Here is a 26,324-nt window from a genome sequence, read left to right on the forward strand (position 1 = left end):
AGCTCTTTACAAATTGTAAGCCCTGAAGAAATGCAGGAAGTTACTGTGGGCATTCGTGATAATTTTGGGCCAGACTCAACTTGCTCTGAGTAGGCCTGGATAGAATCCAAGCCCCGTCACTTACCTGAGATGTAAATTTGGGCATGTTCTTAACCACCTTGGAGCTCAGTTTCAAAATCTATAAAATGAGGTTAATAATACCAACCACAAAGAGCTGTTATGAGGTTGAAATGGGATCAAGTAAAATGCCTAGTGGACTGTTCCTATAATTACGGTGATATGCATTTATAAACCAGCCTCTTTCATATTTATTCCTTGTCAATCTGGGGGAAGAAGGTAAGATCAATCCCATTTTATATGTGGGGAGACAGATTCTGAAGGGTTAACGTACTTGCCCAAGCCAGTTAGGAATGGATGTAGTCAAATTTGAACACAGATTTTTCTATTTCAAGCCCAGTGTCTTTAGCAAACAAGCAAATAGACAAACACCCACCCACCATCACAGCTAATGGTCACCAAGTCTTACTTTATGTACATCACCTATCACTGTGATGCTATGAAGCAAGGTGACCGGCTCACCGCACAGGTAAGGAAACCGAGATGTAAAGAGGTTAAGTCTCTTGCCCAGTCACCAGCTGGCTTTGAGAGTACTGGAGGGCTGTGATGCCACCGCTCCTGATGACCAGGCTTGTCCTGGCAGGCCACCAGGCCCAACCCTGCTTCCCACTGGAAACTTTCAGTTCCCTGCTTCCTACTGGAAAGAACAAGATCCCTGCAGGAACCCTCGGCTCCACCCCCAGGCTCCCCATGGCGCTCCCAGCCCTGCAAGGTCCCAGGATCGATTCTCAAGCCACGTCACAGATGAAGAACGAGCATCCCATACACCGGGTTCAGAGAAAAGACTGGGCCGGGAGCCTCTTGCTCCTGACTCAAGAGGGCAGGAGACTCAGATGCACATGGGCTTGGGCCAGGTTCCCGACTATGTGATTCTGGGCAATCTGAGCTCTGAGCCTTGGATTCCTCACCTGTAAAATGCGCTTCTAAACATATCAACCTCTCAGGGATGGAGTGATGACCTCAGGAGGCCATAGATGTGCAGGTGTATTATAAACCCTAAAGTACCATACATTGGGAGCTATAATCAATTTTATTGTATTGAGTTATGGGAATTTCCCCTGAGGTGAGGGAAGATGTATATTGTGAGCATAACAGGGAGGGAGGCCTGGCAGGCCAGCTGAGGTGCCACAATGCCAAGGTCTCGCTCAGGTGCCGAGGCTGGGGCCACCACTTGTGGGAAGGAAGCACAGGGCTCTACGCAGCCTGGGCTTGTTCTTCTTATTGAGGGACCTTAGTCTGGCCTTTGTGGAGCACCCTCTTTTCTCCCAAGATGAGCTCACACCACCTTTTAGCCCTTTGGCCGTGCCTCAGGGCTGTTAAATCTCAGCATGGTGGGCGCTGGGTGTGCCAGTGCAAAGCGGGGAGAGGAATGACCGTTTCCTGCCCAGCCACTGTGTACCAGGCACGGGCAAGAGATTTCTTATTTTATCTCATTGAATCCTCAGGAGTATTAGTCCTATTCTACAGATTAAGAAAAAGAAAAAGGAAAGTTAAGTGGCTTGTCTAAGGTCACACTTCTAGAGCTAGGATTGGGACCCAGGTCTGCCTGACTCCAAAGCCAGTGCTGTGAACGGATGCATTGTACATTTCAGCATATCCTCACCCCCTCTCCATGCTCCAACCCCAGTCCTGTTCCCCTTGAGGCTTCCAGGGGCTAACCTGTCTTCGTTTTGTGGAAATCTAGTCTCTAGACAACAGGGGTAAGGGCTCTGGTTCAGCTGCCCTTCATATCCCTAAACACACACGAGTGTGTCCCTGCTCTGCTGGCTGGGGCATCTGGACTCATGTGTATTTACCCATGTCCATCAGTTAACCCCAGTAACTCCCTGGGATAGTCACTCCCAGGTCCCTGCCTCTGGCAAGCTGAGAGTGGTCAGGGACTCAACGTCCCTCCTTGAATTCATCCCACAGCCTCCAGAAAAATGGAGAAGTGACCAGATCAGTTAGTGACCTCTGACTCTTAGAAGATGGAGTTAAAAAAAAGTGACCTCTGACTCTTAGAAGATGGAGTTAAAAAAAAAGTGACCTCTGACTCTTAGAAGATGGAGCTAAAAAAAACAAAAAAACCCACCCTGCCTGGTAGGATTGATGGTGTTGACTTGAGCCGGATGTTCTAATGAAGAGGACTTTTTATTAACTGAGCTGCTTACTAATGTCAAATGCTTTTAAGCACAGTGGTAGGTGAGGGATGAAACAGAGGTGCCCAAGGTCCAGAGCCCCGTCTCTTCCACACAGCCCTGCCGACTGTGCCCAGAGCGCAGGGTCCCTTCCCCCACCATTCCTGCTGCTCCCCGGGCTGCCCTCCTGAGTATCCAGTCAGTGTTCAGCAGAAATGATAGTGAGGGGCAGATGTGGCCCCTGGGCCAGGTCGGTTTCCAGCTCCCCCTGCTGTTCTGGGGACACCTAGAGGGGACTTAGAAAGCAGAGATGGTGTGAGGGAGGGCAGAGATCTCTGTAAGGAGCCAGAGGGAGGAGAGAGGATGCCTAATCTGGTGACAGGGACTGGGCTTCCTGCAGACCAGGGCCTGGCCACCAGCAGAGGCTGCTCAAGGACTTTCCATCAGCCCTGGCTGCCCACCAGCTCCCAATCCCAGATTCAGTGCACCCAAAGGCTCAGACTCTCCAGGAAGGAACAGCACTGGTGTTCATTGATTGCCTGCTCTGGCCACTGCTGCATTATCTCATGCATCCCTCCTCAGAGAGGCAGCAAATCCTGGTGGTTGAGCGTGGCCTCCACAGCCCAACCTTCCGGGCTCAAATCCTGTCTCTGCCACTCTAACTCTGAGAGTTTGATCAAGTTACTGAATCTCTCTGCCTCTGTTTCACCTGATGCAAAATGGGGATAATAAGAGTTCCTACCTCATAGGGTAGTTCTCAAGATCAAGTGAGTAAATACATAAAGCACTCAGAGAATAAGTCCTCTGTAACTACAGATTAAAGTGCTACATCTAAATGAAAAAATCACTCCACCTACAGCTGAGGAAGGTTAAGGACCTTGGTCACCTTCTTCCCCTTCATCTTGCCTCTCCTTTTTCCCTGATGTATTGGGGGGTGTGTGTGTGTGTGTGCACGCGTGTGTGACTTCCTGTGTTACTGAGAACAGTGGGGTACAAGGCAGGTCAGGGCTTTTCTTAGGTAGTGCTTTCACACTTTTTGATGACAGCTCATAGTAAGAATGATGTTTTATAATATAACACACATACACAGAAGGGCGGGATGCAGGGGAGTGAAGAGGGCAGAAAGGGTGGTTACTTCCCCCTCAGAGTGAGGGTCCAGTCCAGCAACCTCTTTTTTGAGGGTCTCTAGACACATGTAGCCAAAGCAGGTGCCCCCATACCCCAGGCAGATGACCCACAGCCCTCTGCCCACCTCCGCAGGTCCCTGTGATGGGGAGAGACCGCAGGGAGTAGGGTACCGCAGGCTCTTTGAGCTTTCATCCATCCCTGGACATTCTCTTCCCTATCTGGGAGGTCTGTTCACCCCCTAGCCGCCTGCTCCAGGGCATCTATCTCCTGGCCCAGCAGGGCTGACAGCTGGGTGGGTTGGCAGTGGGGAGCAGCCTGAGGGATGGCTTTCACTCTGCTTTCAGAATGCCTCTCCGGCAAGGACGCCTCCAGCCCGGGAATCTCTGGCCTGTGCGTGCCCAGCCCGGGAATCACCTTCCAGGTCAACGCCTGGCAGGTCATCATCTGCCATGTCAGCCTCCATGACATCATCTCCAACGACAGTATACCTTGTTAGAGCCACACCAGTGAGGGCCGTACCTGTCCTGGCATCTCCTAACATGTCCACATCAGCTGCCAGGGCCACCAGGGCCACCAGGGAGAGCCCAGGTAAGGGGGCTCCTGCAGGGAAGGCAAGAGGAACAGGGAAGCAGTCCAAGGGTGGAGGGGGGTGCAGTGGGGGGGAATCTCCAAGTTGTCACTCTCTGCTCCTCCTCTAGCTCTTGAATAACGATGACTGGGAAGGAGGGGGGATGGTCCGGGTGGGCAGTGGGGGACCTGGGGAGGAGGGGGCAGGAAGGAACCATGACATGCAAACCCAAGGCAGTGGGAAATTGTAGCAAATGGGGTAGAGGTTAAGAAACCAGGACCGACAAAGCAGATGTAACTTTGGAGGCTGCTCAGTCTGGGTCAAGGTGCAGATTTTGAGAGCCACGGCTCCTGGTTAGAAACCAGGGTTCTTTCCTTGGGCTGCCCTGGGGGTCTGCCAAGGAAGCTGGGGTCTGCACTGGAGTACAGTCATGATCGTGGGCTCATCTGTGGATAGAGGGGCAAAGAGAGAGATTCTGATCAGGCAGGCATGCCCCACCCCCAACTTCCCAAGCTGGCTTATAGGATTCAGCTAATAGGGAGACAGAGACGTCAAATGGTCCTCAGGAACTGGCTCTGCCCTTAGGGAAGCAGCCTTTCTGCCCATCCCAACTTTGCCCTCCTCCTGTCCTCCTGCCCCAGCACTGCAGTATAAACAGGCCTGGAGGAGCATCCAAGATTTGGGGCCCAGTCTTGCCCTTTGAAGGGCCGGTGAGGCACTTTGGTGTGGAGACCTTTGGGATCAGACACATTTCATTTGAATCCCTACTCTGCCACTCACTAGCCAAGTAAGCTTGAGCAAGTTATTTAACATCCATGAACCTCAGTTTCCCCGTCTATAAAATGGGCGTAATGATACCCAGCTCACACAGTTGCTGTCAGAATTAAATAAGATAACACATGCAAATGCCTAGCTGGCCCACAGTAGATGCTGAGTAAAAGGGAGCTTGGTTTCAGGCAGGGGTGGTGCCATATTCTGGGTGGAGTGGTCCTAACAGGGCCCTCCTGGACCAGCCTTCTTTCCTTCTCCCTCATCCATTGTGCCGGACTCCCCTCCAACAGCCTCACCCTCCCCTACTTCTGGCCTGTTCCCAGGTATCAACTTGCCCAAGTTCACCAGGCAGGAGGGCCTGAAGCATATGCTGCTCATCGGATGTATCTTCCTCTTCATCGCCCTCGTGGTGTCGCTCATCGTTCTCTGTGAGTTTAACAGAGGGAGGAGGGCTGGGCTCTGGTCACTGCGGGGTGGAGTGGGGTTCAGGGATGGGGACACGCAGCAGGGAGACGAGTGGGGAACACACACTCGCCGGCTGCCATGTCCACAAAGGGACACTCCTGCAAATGGCCTTGGACCATGGCACCTCCAGGCCCCTTGGAGGTAGCTGGGTTGAGAGGGTGGGAAGTCAGAGGAACCTGGCTTGGGTCCCATCTGTGTTGCTTACTTGGGCGAGTAGTTAACCAGTCTGAGCTCAGTTTCTGTTTCTTCAAATGGGATTAAATTCATTCATTCAACTTATTATGTGCTCAGTAAAATTTCCTAAAGATTTCACTGGGTTATAAGGAATAAATGAGCTACTGGCACAATGCCTGGCACAAAATCCCACTCTAAAAAAGTTAGTTATTTAAAAAACAGACATAAAAACATTGATTAGGAAAAGTCCCCAGGCATTTTTAGTCAATGGGATAAAGTGTTCAGGGGTCCAGGCTCCCACAATTCCACACCCTCCTTTGGGAAAGATACTCAGGACATGTCCCTGGACTCCCTGCTGGGGAGTCCACTCTGAGCCCAGCACAGTGGGAAATCTTAGGAGGGAGCAAAGGGGATCACACATCACACCGCCCTGTCCTCAGGGAGAGTACAGTCTCCTGGGGGACATAGATGGAAATGATTAAGTGCAAGCGGATTTGAGTGTGACCATCAGGAAGAGAGGACAGCCGTATGGGCTGGGGTGGCAGGGGACAGCTCATAAAGGCCATGGGGCCAGATGAGGACCTAGAAGATGGGGGGGTGCGTCTTGGGCAGGGCATCTGAGCAGGATGAGCAGCTGCAGGAAATGTGGGGGGGGGGCAGATGGGCAAGTTGGCATGGGGAGAGGGAAGGGACCCACTTAACCAGAGAGAATATTCATTTGGGGACCTGAGGGCTGTCGTTTGGTTGGGCATGGCTGGGCCACATTGTAGAGAGCTTTAAATGCCAGGCTGAGGGGTAAGGATTCTGTTAAAGAGGCAGCACGGGAGGCGAAGGGCAGGGCTGTTTGAGGGAGAGGATTGCGTGGGAAGAAGTTGCATGCTGGTTAAAAGTATGGCTTTATGTTTCCTTTTCCGGTAAGTGGCTTGAGGTGACCTCTAAAAATGGTTCCCTCTTCACTTGACCCAGAAAACCCCACAAAATCATGCAAGTCAAGAGGTTCAAATCTTCGTGTTCACTTTAAGAACACTCGTGAAACTGCCCAGGCCATTAAGGGTATGCATATCCGAAAAGCCACCAAGTATCTGAAGGATGGCACTTTAAAGAGGCAACGTGTGCCATTCCGTCGTTACAATGGTGGAGTTGGTAGGTGTGCCCAGGCCAAACAGTGGGGCTGGACGCAGGGTCGGTGGCCCAGAAGGAGTGCTGAATTTTTACTGCACATGCTCAAAAATGCAGAGAGTAATGCTGATCTTAAGGGCTTAGATGTAGATTCTCTGGTCATTGAGCACATCCAGGTGAACAAAGCCCCCAAGATGAGGCGCAGGACTTACAAAGCTCGTGGTTGGATCAACCCATACATGAGCTCTCCCTGCCACGTTGAGATGATTCTTGCTGAAAAAGAACAGATTGTTCCTAAACCAGAAGAGGAGGTTGCCCAGAAGAAGATATCCCAGAAGAAACTGAAGAAACAAAAACTTATGGCCCGGGAATAAATGCTGCAAAAAAATAAATACAAATAAAAGTAAAAGAAAACAAGGAGTATGGCTTTAGGACCAGACAGACCTGCCGAAGCATCTCGGCTCTGCCACTTACCAGCTGTGTGACTTCAGCAAGTTAATTAACTTCCCGAGCCTCAGTTTCCCTGCCTGCCTGACAATGCATGTGAAGGCGTTAACACGGAACCTGCTGCCACGTGGCATCCATGTGAACCTCCCGCTGGGGTGCCCCACCCTGCTGCCTCCCTTCCCCACACGGGATATCTGCTCCAGTAGGAAATAACCCATGGAGGGGGGAGGTGGCAACTGAGGGCAGGTGCTCAACATGATTTCACAGCATTCCCTGAAGTCCCCTGACCTCCGGAATTCCCAGGGAAGTGGTCACTGAGCAGCTCTGCAGTGGGGTCAGGACTAGAGCCCCTGCCCCCTGAGAGCTCTCTCTGCTACACATCAAAGTGATCCCAGGAGCCTCAGTGCCCAGGACGTGGGAGAGGGAAAGACCAGGGCACAGAGAGGAAGGGGAAGTCCAAGAGGTTAGGAGGGATTGGTGTCTGGACTTGGAAGGAGCAGTCACACAAGGCTGACCTTCACCCGGGGTGATGGAGAGCATAGTGGGACCAGTGGGATATGTGTGGGCTGAGTAACAGGTTGCAGACAAGAGGCAGGGTGAGGAGTCAGAACCCGGGGTTTCTTAGGCATCCAAGGGGAGGTGTTTCCGGGCAGGAGGGATGACGGTTCCTAGTTTGGAAAGAGATGGGTCTTAGAAGAAGTCATGAAGCTGATTTTCACATATGGTTTGTAAAGCTGTTGGCTTTTCAGCCCAACTTGTACATTTAGGAATCAGCCACCTAGAGTTGCTCGTGGAATGGGAAGACATTTAAAGGCATCAAGACAAGTAATGGGGCAAGAACTGAGCCAAGGGGACATCCCTTGTTTAGAGAAGAGGGAGGAGGAAGAAAATCCAGGAGCTTCTGAGGCTGGGAGGACAGCCTTTGAGAAGACAGGACAGGTAGTGGTTGCAAGTGTATGACTGAAGATGGAAATGTCTCTGCTACAACCCGCAGAGCACAGAGGTGGAGGGATGCCAGAGTGGCTCTGAGGAGGGGCCTCTGGGATGGTGGAGGAAGGGGTCTCTCTGACCACCACTCTGGCCAGCATGTAGGGCAGGGGAGCTCCCAGAGTAGTAACCGTCTCCACACCTCTCTCCCTCCCTCCCTCTCTCTCTCCCTCTCTGGGTGGCTGCTCTTGAGTGCTGCCCTGCTTGCAGGAGCTTTCTGGAGCATTCCGGAGCATTCCTGAGCAGCCTTTCTCTCCATACAGATGGGGGACGAGAGACCCAGAGTCCAAGAGGGATTGCAGATCAGTGTCTCAGAACACCCAGGGCCTTGGGCTGCTTAGCGTCATGTCTCTCCGGGGCTGGCAGTGACCAGGCTTCTGCTTCATCTTTTTCAGTCTACTTCTGGGAGGGCCACATAGGGATCAAGTACAAGGAGCCGGTAGAGAGCTGCCCCAAACAGGCTGTGCGCTGTGATGGGGTCGTGGACTGTAAGCTGAAGAGCGACGAGCTGGGCTGTGGTAAGGAGGCCGGCTGTGCGTGTGTGTGTGTGTGTGTGCGTGTGCGCGTGTGTGCGTGTGCACACGTGTGCGTGCGTGTGCGTGTGTGTGTGTGTCTGCGCGCGTGCGCACCCGCGCATGTGCACTCTGGGGGCTGCAAACTCGGTATCAGCTCAAATGGGAGGCAATGGACAGAGACTCAGAAGATCTGGGCTCTAGTTACAGTAGACTGGGGTTTGGAACCTGGCTTTGAGTGCTATGTGACTTGGGTTAATCACTTACCTTCTCTGGGCTTCAGTTTCCTAACTTGGAAAATGAGTGGATTGGACAAGATTAGTGGTTCTCAGATACAATCTGACAGCTCGCAGCTACCAGACTGAGAAAAGCAGGGCTGCTCTGGCTGGAGGCAGGCGTGGGATCCGGAGCTCTGTCCACGTGCCCAGCAGGTGACCTCTGACCTGCCACCCCTGTGGTTTCATGAAGGTCAGTTTGTAAATGAAGGCTTTCACGAGCACAGAGATCTCTTTGAGCGCTGGTCCTCAGTGGTTTTTACTTGTGTTGTCCATGTACAGCCCTAACGTGGGTGTCTGTGGGTGCACATCTGGCCCTTTCCACCTGTGTGTATATGTGTGTCCTTGCCCATGACCACATCCATCTGTGACTCAGCCTGTCTAGTGAGCACTCAGTTGATCATCACTCCCCTTGTCCCTCTCTTATTTGGGCATGTCACTGCCCTCTTGGGGTGATAGCTCCTGGCAGTGCACACCCCTTCTCCCAGTGACGGCTCGTGGGTCCTGTCAGATGGAGAGCTCTTTCTGCGCTACCCCAGCCCCTTGCCTTGGCTCTGCCCTTACTGAGCATCTTGGGCTCTGAGCACTGGCTGATGATCATCCCATCCCGGGCCAAGCTCCCGGCTGTTTGCAAGGCCTCAGTGAGAAGCCTTAGGACAGGAGCATCTCAGAGCCTTACTCGGTTCATTCCTCAAGAACTTGGAGCTTCCTGGTGCTGAGGACCTGCCTTGACCTTTTTTTGCCCTGCAGTGAGGTTTGACTGGGACACGTCTCTGCTTAAAGTCTACTCTGGATCCTCCCATAAGTGGCTTCCTATCTGCAGTGACAGCTGGAATGATTTCTACTCGAAGAAGATCTGCCAGCAGCTGGGTTTCAAGAGGTAAACCTCCCCTATGAGTCCCAGCTTCAGGGGTGCCTCAGACTCTTCATAAGGGCATCTCAGGATCATTGATGGAAACTCATATTAAAAAGACTCTTGGGGACCAGGGCTGAGGTCACTAGCTCATAGCACCCTTGAATTATTCAAAGGGACAGTGGCCCGAGGAGCCCAAGTCTGGGGACAAGCTGTTTCCAAGAGGCCAAAGTAGTTATTTGCAGATCTGCAGCAGGATGACGTTCCTATATGGTTTTCTGCATCAAAGCGCCCTCATGCCCACGCTCGCATTCAGTGGTCGCGGAGGCCCTGTGAGGTGGGTAGGCATTCGGGCAGGTCTCGTCTTCTCCTCACATCTGGGAACCAGCAACTCAGGCTGTGCAAACCCTTCAGTGGACTTTGAGCAGCAGCTGCGGCTTGGGCTAGAATGCATCAAACAGGAATGAGATGGGCAGATGTGGCTAGGTAACGTCATTAGCATCTTTGGCTCTACAGATCTGAAACAAGAAGCTGGTACCAGTGGGCGGAGTAGGGAGTGGGGTTTACCATGACCTTCCCCCTTGAAGGAGCCCCCGGTTGGCAGGCCACATAGTCACCTCCATCCTCCCTCTTGGTCTGGGTTTCAAACCAAGTAGTTTGGGGGTTCACCAATGTGTGTGAAGTTGTAGCGAGAAAGGTTTATTTATTAGGATCTCACTGTGGGCTCTCTGTAGAAACCATCTAGAACACCAGGGCTTGGGGACGAGGACTTAGAACCAGTTCTCTGCCCCTACCTCAGCCTCAGAGTTCCCATCTGTGAAAGACGACCTGGGTGATCTAGTTGGAAGACAACGGACATCGTTTATCATTGAGTTGTGTGACCTTATGCAAATGCAAACTTCCCTTGGGCTTCAATAGATAGTGTCATTTATTCAAAGAACATTCATCGAGCTTTTATTATGTCTGAGCCATTCACCCAGACAAGATCCCTGCCCTTGGACAATCTCTGGTATGGTGTGGGCGAGAGAGGCTTCAACCAATAATCACAGCACCGTGTGATGTGTAACGGAAGGGACACGTGGGAAGCATTATGCACACACAACGGGAGAGGGTGCCTGACTGTGCCTGGAGGTCAGCAGAGCATGGAGGAGGCCCCTGGGTAGAGGGACAGCACCCACAAAGGCATGCTCTCACGCAAGGGTGTCCCATGTTCTAGAAACACACCAAAGGGCCACGCAGATAGCGGTCCATGGATCACCCACAGCAGAATCACCTGGGGTGCTTGTTCAAATGCACCCTGAAATCAGAATCTCTGGGATTAGGATTTCAAACCTGCTTAACAACACCCCGGGGGGTGATTCTTAGGCACACTGTGGTCTAAAAGCCAAACGGTTCTCAGGCTTTAATGTGCAAACCCATAACACGAGGATCTTTAAAATGCAGAGTCTGGCTCAGCAGATCTGGGGTGATACTGCTGCTGTCAGTCCAAGGATCACAGTCTGGATAGAAAAGGGCCAGGTCAGCGTTTCTCAAACTTGAGAGCGCATCAGAATCACCTGGAGAGCTTGTTAAAACGCAGAACCAGAATTCTTGATTTGGTAGGTCTGGGACAGAGCCCAAGAATTTGCATTTCTAACAAATTCCCAGGCAGTGCTAACATTGTCCCCTGGGATAGGACCACACTTTCAAAACTACTGGGTTAGTGTGTAGGGTTAGTAGGGGACAGTGGGTGGGGTCCGAGATTGTTGGGTTTTAACTGCCTCTGGCCTCGGCAGCAGGGCTCGCTGGGACTCTCATGCTGGCTGGGGAACCATGGGTGTGCGCTGGCTCAAGGAGGTTCATTCTTCTTCCCTCTCCTCCCTTGCAGTGCTTACCGGACAGCCAAGGTGACCAATAGGAATTTTGAGAGCAGTTTCTCAATCTCCAAATATAGCTCCACCTTCCAGGAGAGCATCTACAGGTGTGTGAGGCGGGCCAGGCTCTCAGCTGTGCGCAGGGGAGTGAAGGAGTGCTCTGAGTCAGGGAGCCCCTCTCCCTCGGCCTTTCTGGGACCCCACCTCCAGGAGTCCCTCGTGCATGTCAAGAGCATCTCAGAAACAGCTCTCATTCACCACCTGCCTCCTGACTTGAAAGTAGTCGAAGCTGGGTGCACAGAGCACCTCGAGGTCAGAGGGGCCCCCAAGAGTTTACCTGGTTGCCAGAGCCAATGAATAAACCTCGGGGCCACTGGTCAGCCTGATGTTTGGACTGAAAGCTGCTGCAGGGAGGGGGCTTGGGGTGGAAAGGGGGAAACATCACTGGGGTGGGGAATGGGGAGGGGGAGTACCAGGTGCAGGTAGTCAGGGGCAGGGAGGCCCATCCGAGCAGCATCGCCATCCCCCCAGGCCTCGCCATCTGTCATCTTTGCACTGCAGCTGCTCTTTCCCACCGCCACTGGGTGGAGGGGAGGAGTTGGGGGGTGGTGCTCCACCAACTAGCAGTGTTTACCTTGGGGAGGGGAGATGAGAAACCAGGCTGTGAGAGAAGAAGGCATGGGGAGGGAAGGGAGGCAGTGAGCTGCCTCCTGGATGCCTGCTTTGTGCTGGGTGGTTCGCGTGCTACGTTGCGGGCTGAACATGGAGCAACTGTCAGAGGAATGTTGGGTCATCTGTTTAGCTGGGGAAAGATGCTGGGACAGTGAAGTCATGAGTTCAAAGGACATGGACCTAGCCAATATGTGCAATCTGCACAGAAAAACTGGGAGGTCGGGAGAAGAGTGGGCATGGTTTGCACTAAGCCATCCCCATTCCTGCAGAAAGCACTGGAAGGGTCTGTCCCACTGGGAGGGAGAAAGGTCAGAATCTCCATCTTCAAGTGGGGTTTATCCCAGGAATGCAAGGATTCTTCAATATACGCAAATCAATCAATGTGATACACCATATTAACAAACTGAAAGATAAAAACCATATGATAATCTCAACAGATGCAGAAAAAGCTTTTGACAAAATTCAACACCCATTTATGATAAAAACTCTCCAGAAAGTAGGCAGAGAGGGAACTTACCTCAACATAATAGAGGCCATATATGACAAACCCACAGCCAACATCATTCTCAATGGTGTAAAACCTGAAACCATTTCCTCTAAAATCAGGAACAAGACAAGGATGCCCACTCTCACCACTATTATTCAACATAGTTTTGGAAGTTTTAGCCACAGCAACAGAGAAGAAAAAGAAATAAAAGGAATCCAAATTGGAAAAGAAGAAGTAAAGCTGTCACTGTTTGCAGATGACATGATACTATATATAGAGAATCCTAAAGATGCTACCAGAAAACTACTAGAGCTAATCAATGAATTTGGTAAAGTAGCAGGATACAAAATTAATGCACAGAAATCTCTTGCATTCCTATACACTAATGATGAAAAATCTGAAAGAGAAATTAAGGAAACACTCCCATTTACCATTGCAACAAAAAGAATAAAATACCTAGGAATAAACCTACCTAAGAGGACAAAAGACCTGTATGCAGAAAACTATAAGACACTGATGAAAGAAATTGAAGATGATACAAACAGATGGAGAGATATACCATGTTCTTGGATTGGAAGAATCAACATTGTGAAAATGACTATACTACCCAAAGCAATCTACAGATTCAATGCAATCCCTACCAAACTACCAATGGCATTTTTCACAGAACTAGAACAAAAAATTTCACCTTTTGCATGTAAACACAAAAGGTCCCGAATAGCCAAAGCAATCTTGAGAAAGAAAAATGGAGCTGGAGGAATCAGGCTCCCAGACTTCAGACTATACTACAAAGCTACAGTAATCAAGACAATATGGTACTGGCACAAAAACAGAAATATACATCAATGGAACAGGATAGAAAGCCCAGAGATAAACCCACGCACATATGGTCACCTTATCTTTGATAAAGGAGGCAAGAATATACAATGGAGAAAAGGCAGTCTCTTCAATAAGTGGTGCTGGGAAAACTGGACAGCTATGTGTAAAAGAATGAAATTAGAACACTTCCTAACACCATACACAAAAATAAACTCAAAATGGATTAAAGACCCAAATGTAAGGCCAGACACTATCAAACTCTCAGAGGAAGACATAGGCAGAACACTCTATGACATAAATCACAGCAAGATCCTTTTTGACCCACCTCCTAGAGAAATGGAAATAAAAACAAAAGTAAACAAATGGGACCTAATGAAACTTAATAGCTTTTGCATAGCAAAAGAAACCATAAACAAGATGAAAAGACAACCCTCAGAATGGGAGAAAATATTTGCAAATGAAGCAACTGACAAAGGATTAATCTCCAAAATATACAAGCAGCTCATGCAGCTCAATATCAAAAAAACAAACAACCCAATCCAAAAATGGGATCTAAATAGACATTTCTCCAAAGAAGGTATACAGATTGCCAACAAACACATGAAAGGATGCTCAACATCAGTAATCATTAGAGAAATGCAAATCAAAACCACAATGAGGTATCACCTCACACCGGTCAGAATGGCCATCATCAAAAAATCTACAAACAACAAATGCTGGAGAGGGTGTGAGAAAAGGGAACCCTCTTGCACTGTTGGTGGGAATGTAAATTGATACAGCCACTATGGAGAACAGTATGGAAGTTTCTTAAAAAACTAAAAATAGAACTACCATATGACCCAGCAATCCCACTACTGGGCATATACCCTGAGAAAACCATAATTCAAAAAGAGACATGTACCACAAGGTTCATTGCAGCACTATTTACAATAGCCAGGACATGAAAGCACCCTAAGTGTCCAACGACAGATGAATGGATAAAGAAGATGTGGCACATATATAAATGGAATATTACTCAGCCATGAAAAGAAACAGAATTGAGTTATTTGTAGTGAGGTGGATGGACCTAGAGTCTGTCATACAGAGTGAAGTAAGTCAGAAAGAGAAAAACAAATACCATATGCTAACACATATATACAGAATCTAAAAAAAAAAAAGGTTCTGATGAACCTAGGGGCAGGACAGGAATAAAGACGCAGACATAGAGAATGGACTTGAGGACATGGGGAGGGGGAAGGGAAAGCTGGGACGAAGTGAGAGAATGCATTGACATATATACACTACCAAATGTAAAATAGGTAGCTAGTGGGGAGCAGCTGCATTGCACAGGGAGATCAGTTCGGTGCTTTGTGACCACCTAGAGGGGTGGGATAGGGAGTGTGGGAGGGAGACGCAAGAGGGAGGGGATGGGGGATATATGTATACATATAGCTGATTTACTTTGTTATACAGCAGAAACTAACACAACATTGTAAAGCAATTATACTCCAATAAAGATGTTGTAAAAAAAAAAAAAGAAAAGAAAAGAATCTCCATATTCTTGTGCAGAGGGGATGGGATGAGACTTAGCAGGAGCCAATCACGGAAGGCTTCCTGGAGGAGGCAGCTAATGTGCCCTTTTCTCATCTTTTGTGTTTCCTCCTGCAGGTCTGAATGCCCTTCCCAGCAATATGTGGCTCTCCAGTGTTCCCGTAAGAAGATGCCCTTTCTCCTGGATAGTGGCCTGTGTGGGGTGGGAGTCAGGGGGAAGAGGTGTGGGGTCCCTATGAGGGAGAGTGCCAGCCCTGGGTGTCCAAGCCAGGAAGAGGGGCTGGAGCAGCAGGCCTGCTTCAGGGCCAGGGTCCCTGTAAGGCACCTGGATGGACATTCTCAGGGTAGCATTTCCCCTTCTCCTGACTCTGCTTAGCCCAGCAACCTCGCCATTCAAGTCTCCTGGATTCTGGGCAGAGGGCAGAGGACTGGGAGAGCACGTCAGGGCCAGCTTAAAGCTCTGCTATCAATAGACATGGAGCTAGATCCAGAGCCAACATTTACGGAGCACACTGGATGCCAAGGCACTGCTCCTATGGCTTTACAAACGTGATTACGTTTAATTCTCACGAGGCAGGTGCCATTATTGTCCACTTACTGAAAAGAGACTGAAAATTTTGCCTTACTTAAGGTCAGACCGCTGGTAGGTAAGGAGCTGGTATTGGACCTTGGGTCTGACCCCAAAGCCCAGACTGTTAACGGGTCCATGAGTGCTGTGTGCTCATGGTGACCAGGTGAGGTGCTCCCCTGAGCAGGCGGGCACAGTGCTGTGGATGGAGCCCCCTCAGACCACCACTGGCTCTTCCCTCTCTCCTTCTTCAAAGAAAGAACACACATATGAACAAACTCTGTCCATGATTTCGGGGGGAGGACTCACTCCAGAACATGTTTGGAAATGTCCGCTTGGGGTGCAGGGTCCCCAACAGCATGGAATGACCCACTGAGGAAACATGTGGGCACGAACTACCTGTGCATCACGGGAAGGGCTTTTCTCCTTTGTTTTTTTTTGTTTTTGTTTTTTAATTAATTAATTAATTAATTTATGGCTGTGTTGGGTCTTCATTTCTGTGCGAGGGCTTTCTCTAGTTGTGGCAAGCGGGGGCCACTCTTCATCGCGGTGCACGGGCCTCTCACTATCGCGGCCTCTCTTGTTGCGGAGCACAGGCTCCAGATGCGCAGGCTCAGTAATTGTGGCTCACGGGCCTAGTCGCTCCGCGGCATGTGGGATCTTCCCAGACCAGGGCTCGAACCCGTGTCCCCTGCATTGGCAGGCAGATTCTCAACCACTGCGCCACCAGGGAAGCCCTCGCCTTTGTTTTGAAACGATCCCCATCACAGTGCTTACCAAGTCAGGGTCATGTTAGGCTTGGTCTGCGTTCCCGAGCTCCTGACAGCAGCCCTGGGATTCACCTCTGTGGTCCTAATGCCTGGCACAGTGCCCAAAGCATGAGGTATTTAGGAAGCATTTATGGAAGAATGAATGAGTGGGAGGAAAGAGGATCTTTCCTAGGACCAAACTTCCCACTGGATGATCCCAGAAAGCTAACCCACCATGTGGGAGCTCTGTGTTGGCAGGAAGCAGCTGTGCCGCATCAGATTAAGTGAGCACAGCGGCCTCCATGGGTGGGTGGCACCCTCAGGGTGCGGCTGCCTGAGCTTTCCTGGGCCTGGGAGCACGGTAGCAGCTCCGAGAAAAGCTGAGTTCATACTAGTTCATCTCTTCTGCTTCTCCCCAGACTGTGGACTGAGGGCCATGACCGGGCGGATCGTGGGAGGGGCGCTGGCCCCAGAGAGCAGGTGGCCTTGGCAAGTTAGTCTGCAGTATGCCCACACCCACATTTGCGGGGGCACGCTGATCGATGCCCAGTGGGTTCTCACCGCCGCCCACTGCTTCTTCATGTAAGTGCCCAAGGGGGCAGTGATGCAACACCGCTGAGGGTCGGGGACACCAGCAAGGGCTGAGGGCAGACTGACTTCTGTCTGTGGAGGAGGGCTTTGTTTGTAAGCCTGGACCCTGCGGGTTGGGCGGCACGTGTGTGGCGAGGACCATGATTTGCCATTGGTATTTGGTCCTGGGGCTGTGAGTTGGGATTACTTGTTCTGAGCCAGTAGAGTGAGAAAATACCATTGGTGGCTCCAAGGGAGAGAGAGAGGCAGGTAGAAGGAAGGAACTGTGAGCCTGCCCTAAAGCACAGGGTGAAATAAAGAGGTTTGGGGCTTGTTGCTGCTTCCAGAAACTGGAAGTTAGAGGGGAGGAGCCCAAGACATCAGGAATGCTGTCCCAGGAATTGAGGGATGGGGGTTGTGGGAAGGGCAGTGCAGTCAGCTTCTGACAGTCACCAGCCAGGCCTGTCCTTTGAGCTGGTGGACAGGAAAGGGCTCGGAGACGAGGCCTCAGGGGCACTGGCTTCCCCAGTAGTGAGGCTTCAGTGGGTCACTTTGTCCTGTCGAAAGCTCCGTTTCTGCTGAGGATGCTACCACTGAGATGTGTCCCACCCACCTTATTTGATCCTTGGTGGCGTCCAGAGGAGACAGTGGGGCCAGTGGTCCCAGAAGTCTTACTCATCCCCTCCCGTTTTCTATTGTAAGGTACAGAACCGCCAGTTCAGAGAGGTTTCTTGGAAGTAGGGGATTGTCCTAGATCCCTGGGCTAAGATAGAGCGCTCCCTCCAGAGGTCATTTCATCCATTCTCCTGCCTCCAGTGGTGCTCTGGCTGTAGCTCCCTGGGTGCAGCGGATGCTGCCAGAGGGCTCTGCCAGGTGGTAACTGGCCCATGCTCTCTGTGGCTCTGGCAGAACCCCGGAGAAGATGCTGGAGGGCTGGAAGGTGTACGCGGGCACCAACAACCTGCACCAGCTGCCCGAGGGAGCCTCCATTGCCCAGATCATTATCAACAGCAACTACACGGACAGCAAGGACGACTATGACATCGCCCTCATGCGGCTCTCCGAGCCCCTGACTCTGACCGGTGAGTGGATCCATGCCTGACACACCCCACCCTGCTCATCCAGCAGCCCTGGGGCCCAGCCTTTACACTTAGCAGCATCCGCTGACCCATCCCAGGGTCCAGAGCTTCAGCGTGGTGGATGTCAAAGATTCTTAGAGATCACTTAGTGGAACACCTCTGTCTTACAGTTAGGGGAACTGAGACCCAGAGGTTGGAAACAAACTTGCCCCAGTGACACATCTGACATTGCAAATTGGTGACAGAGCCAGGGTTTGGATACTGGTCTTCATCAGGATAAACAGATCGAATTGTTTCACTGGTATATCGAGCACTTAACAGAGACCAGACACTGTGGTAGGCATTTTACATCTACAATTTCACTTACTCTTCACAACCCATCCTGTGGAGCAGGTACTGTTATTAGCTTCATTTTACATTTGAGGAGAGGAGCTTTAGGGAGAGAGAATTCCCCGAGGCCATGCAGTAATAAGTGGCAGCTCCAAGACTGGGTCCAGCTGGGTCTGGCTTCTAAGCAATGCTCTTCCCACGCTGCTCCCTGCTGGCAAATTGCCAACACCAAAGTTGGGAACACAAGAAAAGTACCTATACATCCAAACATCTAACTGCCGTGAGGTTGGAGCTGAGGACCAAATGGGGCTACAGGAAGGAAATGCTGCTGAAGTTCTCAGGAGATCAGAGTTTTTCTTCATTACTTCATCCACCCATTTGTTCACGCATCAGATACTGTGTGTCTACTACATAGCGGCTCTGCAGTTCCATTGCAAAGAGAACAAAACGGACGACACACACAAACAGCCACTTAGAAGTTAGTGATGTGATATCGGGGGCACCCCGGGGAGCCGTGGTGGCACAGATTTGGGCACCTAATCGGTGTTGGCAGGCTACAGAGCCTTCTGGAAGCCTTGGAGGGCTCTCTGGTTAGTCCAGCCCTTCTGGTGCTCTGGGCCTGTGAGCTGGCCTTTGCCGGCACATTAATTACAGAGGCGGTGCTGGTCCTGAGTCACAGCGGTTAGCTCATCACAGTGGTGTGGGGAGGAGAACCCCAGCCCCAACGCAGGACTGGGCTGGGTGGAGCCGGCCCAGAGCCGAGCCCAGCAGAAGCCAAGCCCACCGCCCGCCACGGGCGAGCCCTCTCTGCCCTTCTCCTGCCCCTCCTAGCCTCGTCTGTGGAGCCTGGGACGGTGAGATGGGGGTGCCGTGCTGCCCCTGCCCTGCCCCTCGTGCACACATAAAAGGGGGCAGGCAGTCTGAAGGACCAGGACAGGCCTTCCCAACCTTGTAAAACCCAGACTTCATTTGGCTAACCGTCCAGATCTTACCTGCCATCACCCCAAACCCCCTTAATATTATTTGGAATTCCAAATATAGTTAATTTGTAAAACTAAATTAAAGCTATTATAGCACTACCTATGCTTTTCAGACTGCAGCAGTCCCTCTCTAGACTCTGATAGCCTCTCCTACCCCATCCCACTCTCCTGGGAAGGAAAAATATCTCTAGGCTGAGACAGTCACAGCTTAGATTTATGTAGTCCTGTGGTCAGATCATGTGCGCTGATTTTTGGTTTAGAGATCAGGGCAGATTTTCTTAAACTGTCTGGTAGGCTGAGCGCTTCGAAGTCACAGTACTAGCTGAGAAAACTAGTGAAGGCTCACTGATAAATTTAATTACCCCATAAAAAAAGTAGAATATATAATAGTGTTACATGTTTTTAAGACTGCATGTCTCAAAAATAGGCACAGACCATTTTAAGAAGTCATGTTTTGTGTTTTTGGTTAATAATTGATGCCATCCCTTCATTTATTTTTTGTTTGTTTACCCTCTAGCAGAGAAATGTGTTAGACTCCCAATTTACAGGAGAAAAATTTTACATTCATTCTCCCTCCCTCTGTCTTTCTCCTCCCTCCTTCCCTCCCTCCCTCCCTCCCTCCCCTCCCTATCCCCCTCCCTTTCCTCCCCTCCCTCCCTCCCTTCCTTCCTTCCTTCCTTCCTTCTTTCCTTCCTTCCTTCCTATGAGCACTTTCTACGTGTCAGGCACTGTTTTAGGCACGGGAAGCTGCAGTAAGCATAACAGTCGTGAACACTGCAAACATTCTATCACCTCTTTTCTTCTTGCAAGTTGGTTGATGCTCTAATCCACATGGGAACACGGGTCCTCAGAGGGAGCTTATGAACTGATGCACAACAGCACCTTCTATATGGTTCTGAGTGTGGGAGCAAGGGAGCAGCAGTTTCGTGGCCTGTGCCTCTAGGGATGCGCTCTCCCCACTTGGAGAGGTTGTCTCACCCTGGAGGGAGAGGCTCGGGCCCTGGCCAACCAGGGGTGCCCTCCCCAGACCAGGCAGGACACACCCCTGAGACGTCATGCCAGTAATACCTGGGATTTAGCCTGCACTGCTCCTTGCTCTGAGGGTCAGGCGTGGAAGAGGCTCAGCCAGGACAGCCACTCTTGAAGCAGAGAGACCCTCAGCCACCCAGTATCAGCTGGGCACAGGGGAGCTTCCAAGACATATGCATCTGCTCACATGTCACCCACTGAAAAATCAGAATGTCTGGGGGACTCTGACGGCACCCTGAAGGCTGGAGGGTCAAGATAAAGCGATTGAGTTTCTTGCCTGGTCAGTTCAAGGCCCTGAAAGATTCAGAAGCACTCTGGGGGGAAGGAGGAGGTCCTGGGACATTGGTACTCCTGTCCCTCCACACACCACTCCCCCCAAAACCTCCAGCCTTGTCCCTTCACTGATGTCTTGAGGTCTTGTCACAGCACATGTCCACCCTGCCTGCCTCCCCATGCATGGACAGACCTTCAGCCTCAATGAGACCTGCTGGGTCACAGGCTTCGGCAAGACCAAGGAGACAGATGGTGAGAGGCAGATGCTAGAGTGTGTGTGTGTGTGTGTGTGTGTGTGTGTATACATATGTGTCTATGTAGAGTGTGTGTGGGTGATATGTCAGGGTATAGAGATGAGGGTCTACCTAGATGAGGGTTTGGATATATAGATTCATGGGCCTTGGTGTGAATGTGTGTGTATATACACCTGTGTATACATCAAAGCAGTTGCTGTGACAATGCCCCAGCCAAGAACACGAGGAAAACCCCTATCTTTGAAAGACCTGGGTTCATTGCTCATTGCACCGAGGGAGAACTCACACCAGGGAGAACCGTGGGGCGTCTCGACAAGAGGGTGTCAGAAAGGACTTATAGGATTCGGGTACTTTGAAGGGGGTTCAAAGAAGCAAAGTCTTTCTCTAGATTGGTTGCTTGTAGGAAGCAGGGAGAATCCTGTGAGTGGATATCTTAATCATCTCGTTTAGAAAGAGTTAATAGACTGAGTCTAAAGCTGTAGTTGGTGAAGAAGCAGCAGCTGTTCCTCCTGGCTGGGACAGGGGGCTGTTTGGTCCTTTCGTGGTTTGACCTACCTTGTGTTTTGTCTGTGCGGAAACAAGGCTAGGAAGCGGTTTGGTTTTCCCTCACTTCATCATGATCACAGGGTGGCCGTGTCTGGTGTCCGGTCTGTAAGATTATGTATACTGGGCAGGAGGGCACAGCAGTCAGCTGGCCTTGCCACGAGAGTCGTGAGCTTGTGGCCGCCGCAGGTGTCAGGGCCTGCTCGTGGGATGGAGCGGTGACTGGCCAGGAGCAGCCTCGTTTTGATCTTGGCCCTGTGACTGACTCGCTGGGTGACCGTGGGCAAGTCCTTCCTCAGCCCTAAATTTCTCCCTCTGTAAATGGATTCATCACACCTGCGCTCCTCAGAGCACGTGCTTACCAGAAACGATCTATTTGACATTGCTTTGAATACAGAAAGGCATTGTGCAGCATGTAAGGCAGCCCGATAGGCCTGTGAGTTTGTCTGTGTACGTGCGTCTCTGTTATGTGTAGTGAGTTGTGTCTGGTGTGAGGGTGTATGTGCCCATACATCCTGGGTGGCCTACCATGGGAATGGTGCCCTCCACGCCTGGGAGGCTGCCAGTCTGGGGTGCGGGGTGGGCAGCTGGAAGACCACAAAGCCGCCCGGAGTCTCACTCCCTTCCCGTCTTCTCTCTCCTCCCCTGCACTGAAGAGATGACATCCCCCTTCCTCCGGGAGGTGCAGGTCAACCTCATCGACTACAAGAAGTGTAACAACCAGTTGGTCTACAACAACCACCTCACCCCGAGGATGATGTGTGCGGGGGACCTGCAGGGAGGGAGAGACTCCTGCCAGGTGAGGCTGCTCCCGCGTGGGGCTCAGGCCCTGGGACCCCAAGGGAAGGGAGGAAGGCTGGGGTTTTGGGGTTGGAGGGAGAGTCGGGTGATGATCTGATGATCAGAGTCGTCAACCTGCTGATGCGCGTGCACTCCCCTGTAGGGAGACAGCGGGGGGCCCCTGGTCTGCGAGCAGAGCCACCACTGGTACCTGGCAGGGGTCACCAGCTGGGGTGTGGGCTGTGGCCAGAGAAACAAACCCGGCGTGTACACCAAAGTGACGGAAGTCCTCCACTGGATATACAGCAAGATGGAGGTGAGAGCCCTGCAGGGGGTGTGCACCCAGCAGGCGGGGACTCCCAAAGGTGGGGTGCCTGGAAGAGGGCCTAGCCTTTCCCCAGGGTCTCGGCGAGGTCCCCTTGCCCCCTCGCCTTTCGGGGTGTTCAGAATGTGGAAATGACCAGGACAGGACCGGAGTCAAATGTTGGGCCGACCCAAGCTGCCTGTGCTTCTTCCGCCCCTTTTCCTCCTGCAAAACAGAGCTCAGAGGGTTGGAAAGTGGTGGGTCTAGGCTGGGTACCGGCCCCATCATCACTGTCCTCTGCCCAGTGATGGCCACGTCATGAGCCCACACACTGACAGGAGGAGGCCTCCCCTTCTTGGCAGGAGGTGGGTCTCCTGGGAAACTGGGCATCAGGAAACGGAGGTCTACCCCCCACCTCTGTGGACCCGGTCCAGCCCCTACCTTCCCTGGGCCTGCGTCCTAGCTGTAGAGCAGGGGTGCTGTGCCGGCCCTTCCCTTCTCTGCCCAGGCAGTGAGGGCTCAGGTGGGGATGGGAAGGCTTCTCTGGAAATCCAGTGGGGCGGGTCCTGTTCCCATCTTTTCCCCTGGGCTGCCCCTCTTCTCTGAGGGGCAGTGCCCGATGACAGCTGGGCTGAATTTTAGGCTCTGAGGCCCCACCTTCAGCTTTCTGTGTTCCAGACACACCCTGCCCACCCTCACCCTGTTCTCCCTCTTCTCCTCAGAGTGAGACACGCTTCCAGAAAGCCTAAGTCCGGCTCCACCGCACGGCACTGGCTGCTGTAAAGACTCTGGCCAATGTGACCGGGCCATAGGCACCATCATCTGGGCTAAAGGCCACCAGACACCATCGTTACTGCCACCTCCACTGTCTGCTGCCTCTGTGAATACACATGTGTGTGTGCATGGGCACACGTGTGTGTCACTGCTTTCCCAAGGTCTTCAGAAACCAGGAGAGCTGTCAGCTCTTCTCACACGCCAGGCTGGAAATCACCTGAAGATAACTGTTTGGACACCATGGAGTTCCCACAGGGGTGACCATAATGGATGGAGGAGGTGGAGCCCAGGGAAGGGCCTGGAAGGTCACATCAGGAATTCTTGCTTCTCTGACCCTGACTTGGAGACTAGTCCAGAATGGGCCGCCTCCCCCAGTGGCCCAGCTGTCAACTGCCGTCAAGGGCCAGTAATAGGTTTCATGGAGTACCGGGACCATCCCTAGCGGGAAGATATTCCCGCTGACCTCCTGCGCGGCCTCTCCCCTCTCAGCCCTCCTGCTGGGGCCGCGCAGTGGCTGTCCCCGCTGACAACTCAGGACAGGGCTCGCTGTCCTCGTTTAGTCACAGGCTGTTGGAGGCAAATTTCATTTCATTTTATTTTTATATTCAAGAAATAGAAGTAGATGTATTTTTAAAAATTCTCCAAAAATCCCAGGAGCAAAAGAATCTAAAAGAAAAAAGAGTGGATATACGTACGTGTATAACTGAATTACTTTGCTGTACACCTGAAACTAACACAACATTGTAAATCAACGATCCTCCAATAAAAATTAAAAAAAAAAAATTCCAGGAGCCAAGAGAGCTAACATCAATCACCTCAGGAACTCAGAGGGACTCCTGGCAGCTGTGCCCCTCTGGAGTCCCACAGAATGCTCCTGCCCTCAAGGGGCCCTTTGAGATACTCAGGGAAGCAAATCCTCACTTGGGCTGGCGGGCAAATCCATCACAAAGAGAACCACGACTGTTGCTGCATCCAAGGGCTGCAGGAGCATGGAGGAACCGATGCTGCTTCTCTGTTGGCCCTGGAGCCTGGGAAAATCCAGGTGGATGGGCATCCCTGGTACCCAGGGCTGTCCTGGGACTTTGGAATTTCTTCTCAGCTTTCTCCATCTTTCACCTTCTCAGAGACACAGTGTTGCCATGAAAACTGCCTTGGAGAGAAAGCTGGCTCTGTCCCCAGGCCCTCCAAATAGCTTTTCTGAAGGATCCGAGTTGCCCCTCCTGCAGGGCATCAGTGCGTCTAGCCCCCGCACCAGCTGAAGTCCTGGACCTTCCCCATCCTTTTCTCTGGGGCACCCGATCATCCCGCAATCCCATTCTCCTACCATCTTTGGGCCTGTCTGGTAGTGCTATGACTCCCATCGGCAGGGTCCGAGCAGATCAGCCCAGCCCAGCCCAGGCAGGTGGCTGCTCGGGGGATAGACTGTTCTGGAAGAGCAGCTGGAGTTGGCTAGAGTCACTGGGCAGGGTCTGAGGGGCCTGGTGACGTGTTATCACAGCTGGGTTTTTTGGGGGGACGGCAACATTCACATCCACAGCACCCCTAGCAGTGGTCTTCAGCAATAAAAGTTGTGTGACCTGAAAAATGTGTCACTGGATGTTTTCATGGTACCCTAGGTAGAAAACTGAGATTGTCCACCCAGGTGCCCAGACATCCTCAGTTTTTGTTCTTAGTTTTGGTTCCTCAGCTTTGGGTTCTGCTCATGTAATCACACATTCATTTATTTATTCATTCACCCACCATATGGGTGCCTGCTCTGTACCAGGAACTTGCGCCAGGCCCAGGTGGTACAAAAACCACAATGGTCCTCAGGAAGTCATGGTCGTGACCCAGTGTGATAGAAGCTGTGATTCAGTGTGGACACTGTGCTTGGAACACAGCCGGTAGCTGCACCTAGAGAGGTCAGGGAAGGCTTCACAGATGAGGTGAGATTTGAAATGAGTCTTAATAGAGTAGGTGAGTCTTCACCACGCAGCTGGGGTGGGACAAGAGCAGGCCAGTGCCTGTTCTGTTTCCCTCCTTCCTCTTTCTCTGCCTCTGACTTTGCCAGCTCAACAAAAGGCATGTTTACAAAGAAGCCCCAATGCTTACTCAACTGTTTCCAAGAGAATTGGATGGGCGGTCCCACTGGCCTCTTCTGAAAGATCTAGCCCTTCTTGCTCTGCACTTACTTTTCCTGTGTTTAATATCAATATACTGACCTCACCCATTATGATCCCACGATGAATTCCCAGCACCCTCAACACACACGCGTGCCTCTAGCCATGAGCACAGACTTCTCCAGGCCTGCCCCCATGGGCCTGGCCTTTGCACAACCCAAGATTGTTTAATGTCCCCTGTCAACGCCAGGGGAAATCCTTCCTCCAATTATTTTCTTGCTCTGTCTGCATGACAAAGCATGGGGAGGGGGCAGGTGCCAGGCTTACTATATTTAGCAGTAGGGGTAGCACAACTGCTGTCACAGATCCCCAAATTCCCCACAGTCTCAGTGGCTTGACCCAATCCAAGTTTATTTCTCATCTACCTAACAGTCCAGTGAGGGTGTCTGGCCAATGGGAGGCTTTCTTCCACATGATTTTTCAGGGGCTCAGATTCTTTCACACCAGTGACTTTGTCATCTGCTTCCAGCCGGTGGACAGAGGAAAGAAAAGATGAAGAAAGCATATCTACTTCTTAAATGCTCTGGCTCAGAAGTGATACATGTCATTTTCACTCATATTTTATGGGTGTCAACATATCACATGGCACCACCTAGATCAAGTGGGAAAGGCACTAAGAAAGTCAGTCCCTGGGCAGTTCCCATGCAAGAGTAAACACCTGTTTTGGAAGATAACCAGCCATCTCTGCCCCCCAGAGGAAGCTGGTCATATCCCAGAAGCCAGGCCTTGGGGCAGAGAGTTAGGGCTTAGGCCATTTCTGTTCCTTTTTCCTTAGGAACCAGACCCTTTCTCTCCTCTCTTGGCTTCCTAGGGCAGAAATTGATTTGCTGGGGTGCAGAGGTGTGTGTGTCAGGGAGAGGTAAGAGAAAAAGCAGTATCTAGATGGGAAGAGAAAAATATTCCTTAGGCCCAGGACATCTATAGAGGCTATAAAAATCATGGAGGCTGGGTGATGGGATTTCCCAAATTGATCCAGAATCTCCAGGGAGATGGGTATGTGTACTGAGGGTAGGTGTTGCTGGTGACACTGTCCTATGG

The 26,324-nt window shown here is 51.4% G+C and overlaps 2 protein-coding genes across 2 annotated transcripts; both read left to right on the top strand.

Moving 5' to 3' along the window:
- Positions 1–508: 508 nt before the first annotated feature.
- TMPRSS13 (transmembrane serine protease 13) lies at positions 509–23,102 on the top strand. Its single transcript, XM_061203669.1, has 14 exons — positions 509–586; positions 2,353–2,484; positions 3,707–3,950; positions 5,025–5,129; positions 8,289–8,411; positions 9,431–9,560; positions 11,401–11,493; positions 15,012–15,055; positions 16,631–16,793; positions 17,691–17,863; positions 20,626–20,724; positions 21,926–22,068; positions 22,213–22,365; positions 23,076–23,102. Exons 1-14 carry the CDS (start codon positions 509–511, stop codon positions 23,100–23,102), a joined length of 1,707 nt encoding a protein of 568 aa, XP_061059652.1.
- Positions 6,282–6,833, top strand: LOC133099026 (large ribosomal subunit protein uL22-like). The gene has a single exon (XM_061202494.1). It carries the CDS (start codon positions 6,282–6,284, stop codon positions 6,831–6,833), a length of 552 nt encoding a protein of 183 aa, XP_061058477.1.
- Positions 23,103–26,324: the final 3,222 nt, after the last annotated feature.

Source organism: Eubalaena glacialis, chromosome 10 (genome assembly GCF_028564815.1).
Source record: "Eubalaena glacialis isolate mEubGla1 chromosome 10, mEubGla1.1.hap2.+ XY, whole genome shotgun sequence".
Classification (NCBI taxonomy): domain Eukaryota; kingdom Metazoa; phylum Chordata; class Mammalia; order Artiodactyla; family Balaenidae; genus Eubalaena; species Eubalaena glacialis.